Raw genomic sequence first — 4399 nt, forward strand, 5'->3', positions numbered from 1 at the left:
CTGTTTTTACATGAGTAGGCTCCATAGCCTAATGTGTTGTTTGCTAATATGGAGACAGGTGCGGCCAGGAGGGGCATCAGTAAAGACTTGGCTGTTTCTCCTCTAAGGCTTTGCACTTCTGTCCTCCAGGGAGAGCTGATTAATGTTTCCAAGAAAGATTCAGGGTCCCCTGAGGTCTGAGGTGTATAGCTTGGCACAAATTCTCTTCAGGTATTCCTGGGAGCCTCTTTCAGTCTTTTCTTCAAGCCCATCTCTAATCTTACCTTTAGTCCTTCTTCAGCTTCCCTCTTGAAACCCTTACCTCAGGCTACTAACATCACAGTGAGACAAAACTTTTTGGAGTGGACAAAGGGAACCCCTATTTATATCCAGATGCCCCCTTCAGCCTATTCTGCTAACCCATCTCTGTCATGATATATTGTTTATGACCTAAAAAAAGCCACTGGGAGATCAGTTGACAAAGCCCATCTCCACTAGTTAGCTTATAGAAACTATGTAGTGGTGCCACACACCCTTTTAGTCTCAGGACTCAGAATTAAGAGATAGATGGTCTCTGTTAATTAAAGGCCACCTAGGGCTACAGGAGAGTGTATCAGTCTAGAAGAGTAACAGAGATCATGTCTTTATTCTCAGGGCTCAAGAGAAGTATTTAAGACAGGAACAGTATCTCAGAACTGGCATTCTATAGCCCCATGAGGATAGGACAGCATTCTAAGATGAGTATCTAGCCATGCTGAGGAGAGTATAGCAGTCTAAATGAATCTCAGAAGTAGTGAAGTTGGAAACAGTTTGAGGATTGTTCCTTTGGTTCCAGCTGAGGTAGTGGTAAGAGGAAGTAGCTGGCTGCTTTGCTTTTCTCATATTCACTTTGAAGTTTGAACCCCAATACCAGTCTCTGGTATTTATCATGTTACACATCTCAATTTCTTTGAGACTTTCCTCTGACCCAAAGAACAATGCACTAACAGGGAACCCTAAGCCAAAAACTTGCTGGAAATCAGGGACCCTACAGCTGCTACATTTGTTAAGGACTGAGAATGTACAGCAGCAACAAAAGAACAGAACACCCAACCAACAAAGATGAGACTAGATATCTACACCAAGAATCCTGTCAATCATTATAACTTTAGATGCAAAATCCAAGCATAAAAACAAAGAGGATTAACTAAGACAATATGCTTCCTACAGAAGCCAGGATTCCTATTGTGTTAGGGCCTAAAATAATAATTAGGTGAAACACAAGATAAGGACTTGAAACTACCAATTGTGACTATGTCTTAAGGCCATAAAGAGGATATGAATAAATGTTTTAATGAGGACTGTAAAAATTCACAGGTGAATAAAATAATTAAAACAACGTCATGAAAGAAGACTTTAGAAAGACAGAACATTACTGTTGAAAATACAAAATGGAATTGGAAGTTAGAAACTCAGCATGTTTAACCAAAACCTCAGTTGAAAACCTCACTGATAGATATGAAAGACAGAATTATTTCATGTCTTAAAAGAGGTTAGAAGAATTAAGGCACTCAACCAAAGAAAATGTTAATATATGTAAAGCATATGTTTTAATAAACATATAGAACATATAGGACACAAATCTATCAATACAAGAAAATAAATATAGCTCAAACGAACATACAATACTTAAAATTTTTAATAGAATACTATTTAGATCACTATTCCCATTTCCCTTAACTGCTCCCGTTTATCTCCAAATTTCTACCAACCCAAATCAAGTTCTTCTGCCTGTCTATATCTATTTCTGTCTGTTTATCATTTGTCTTACGCCTTCTCATGAAACACCCCCCAAAAATAAAAGATCAGTAATACAAAACTGCCAAATGAAATGAAAAATTCATCAAAGAAAAAAAATGACCCAGGGAGTGCATTTTGTTTTGGTGAAATATTGCCGGACAACAGCATGCCATGGAGTGTGGTTGCTATATTACAACAGTGATAACTCTTGGCAAAAATACATTCCCAGCATTATCATTATCTAATAACTTCTTAGTTAGTAATGGGACCGCTTGTCCACTTCAGTCCCTCAGTGCTGGGCTCCTGTATGCTTTCAACCTACACATGCCTTTTGTGAGCGGTCACAGCAGGGTGACTTCAAAAGTGCATCAGTTTTGTTGCATCTGGAAGATATCATTTCCTTGGAATCACATATCACTTGTGTCTTTTGCAATCTTTCTGTGTCTTCTTCTGCATAGATACCTGAGCCTTGAATAGAAGGGTCTGGTGATTGCAGACCATTTTTGATAAATGCTTCAAAGACTCTCTTTGACAGTATATTACACAATTCTAAGTCTCTGTGCTGACTCCCATATACTTCAATAATAGGTTTTTCTCATGAGGTTTAATCAAGACACTTATCATTGGGAATAACTGTATGCCATTAGGAGTCATTTAATTATAGTGTTATTTTATCAGGATAATAATGTTAAGTTTTCTATTAGACATGTGTCCTGCATAGTGTCATGTCTTTTGCCACTTGAGCATGTCAGGTATGGTTTCCATCTCATATACTGACCTTTAATTTCAATCAGAGTAGTTGGTTATTCCCATAACATTTGTGCCACCACTGCACCAGTATACCTTGTACACCTTTCCCCTTTGTAGGTTCCAGAATTTGTACCTGGGAGGTATTGGTGACTATCTTTCTCCTCAGGTAGTGTTCAAAGTATCATTTTCCATCCTGAATGCAGGGTAGTGGTAATGCTTCTTGTTAGGAACCAGCTTAACAACATTGGAAAATGTCATAAGCAATAGAACCTTTCAGGTTTGGGATAGCATTCAGTTACTTTGGCACTATTCTGTGATGTTTGCTGATTCCCTGCGGTATCAGTGGAGAGCACTGTAAGGGCAGAGAATGTATCTTCTGGAGCATGAAGTCTGCCATGGTTATTTACTCTTATCTGCATAAGTTGTTCCCAATAAAACACCTATTTATTTTTTCTCTTGGGTCTGGAGAACTCATTTAAACCCCACCTTCATTTGGCACCAACCTGTTGATGGGGAAAAAAATAAGTCATCCACCAAGTAAATCTCACAAGCTATAAGAAAACCTCACAAAGGTCTGGGAAGTGTTATGTTCTTGTTTTTACAGTAAAACAAAAAATACCCATATTCAAAAAGCCAAAAGACATCAGATATGTAAATGCCTAGAAAAGAAAAGATAGGTATTCAAAACCAATCATGAAACAAAGATGATCTGACTGATGGTACCACTATCTATACAGGATAATACCTCTCTACCAGAACCCCACTTTTTAATTGGATTAGTTGGTGTTTTGGTGACTACATTCTTGATTTCTTTGTATATTTGAGAGCTCAGACCTCTTTCAGATGTGGGGTTTTGAAGAGTTTTTCCTATTCTGTGGACTGCCATTTATTATCTTTTGAATAATAGATATTCCTATGATCATGATGAGGTAGAATTGAGAGCCTCACCAGTGTGCACACTACTTTTTACTTTTTCATAGTCATCAGTATTACAGAGCATTGCATTCTATACAATCCCAGGCTTTTTCACCTCTTTCTCCAGGAGTTCAGTAGGAAGTGCTAAATCTACAGTCTATCCCCTGAATATTAAGCAGAAAACATCCATGATTGTGATAGCTAAGTACTACAGATATTGCTACTCACTACTATATGCAAACTAGGTAGCAATACAACAAAACAGTTCTTGTCCTGCTTCCTCATTCATATAGCTCACTGTGGTCACCCAGTGCTATCACCTGTACCACAGTAATAGTCAGCTTCATCTTCAGACTGGATGTTGGAGATGCTTAAGTAGCGATGAGGCCCAGAGCTGGAGCCAGAAAAGCGATCAGGGATCCCATCCCCCTTGCTGTGGCTTCCATCACTCTGAAGATACATCACATACTTAGGAGCCTTGTCTGGATGTTGCTGGCAACAACCAATGTTATAGGTGCTGTGCTGACTACTCAGAGTACAGGTGATTTTGACTGAGTTTCCCAGGGAGGAAGAGGCAGAGGGTGACTGAGTCAGCACTGGTTGAGAGAAAGACCCTGAAAACAGAGAAACACATTATGTACTGAGGCGAGAGAACAGAGGAGAATGTGTCTGGATGTCCCTGAACTAGGATCAGGGTGCAGATGACTCCTGACCTGTGCAATGAAGGAAGAAGAGGAAGAGGGGAATCCAGGCCATAGTGTAGTCACTGATGAGCTTTGCTGAGACAGTCATGGTGTAGGTCTCTCTTATCCTTCAAAAATTCTCAGAGAACTGACACGACCCTTCATGCAAATTTTTCTTGGCCAACCAAATCTATTCTTATGTGAGTGTGCCCTCAAATGTCTGGGTATCACTTCCTGCTTGATGCTGCCCAAGGGACCACAGTGGTACCAGCTGCTGAACCTGTTGAATCCTT

General features: G+C 39.5%; 1 gene segment (V, D, J or C); it reads right to left on the reverse strand.

Annotated features, from left to right (window-relative positions):
- Positions 1 to 3726: 3726 nt before the first annotated feature.
- Positions 3727 to 4179, reverse strand: LOC118238724. The segment is given in 2 exon segments: positions 3727 to 4037; positions 4137 to 4179. Coding segments are annotated over 2 exon segments (354 nt in total).
- Between the last annotated feature and the right edge of the window lie 220 nt (positions 4180 to 4399).

The sequence above is a fragment of the Cricetulus griseus genome, chromosome 4 (assembly GCF_003668045.3).
Source record: "Cricetulus griseus strain 17A/GY chromosome 4, alternate assembly CriGri-PICRH-1.0, whole genome shotgun sequence".
NCBI classification, from domain to species: domain Eukaryota; kingdom Metazoa; phylum Chordata; class Mammalia; order Rodentia; family Cricetidae; genus Cricetulus; species Cricetulus griseus.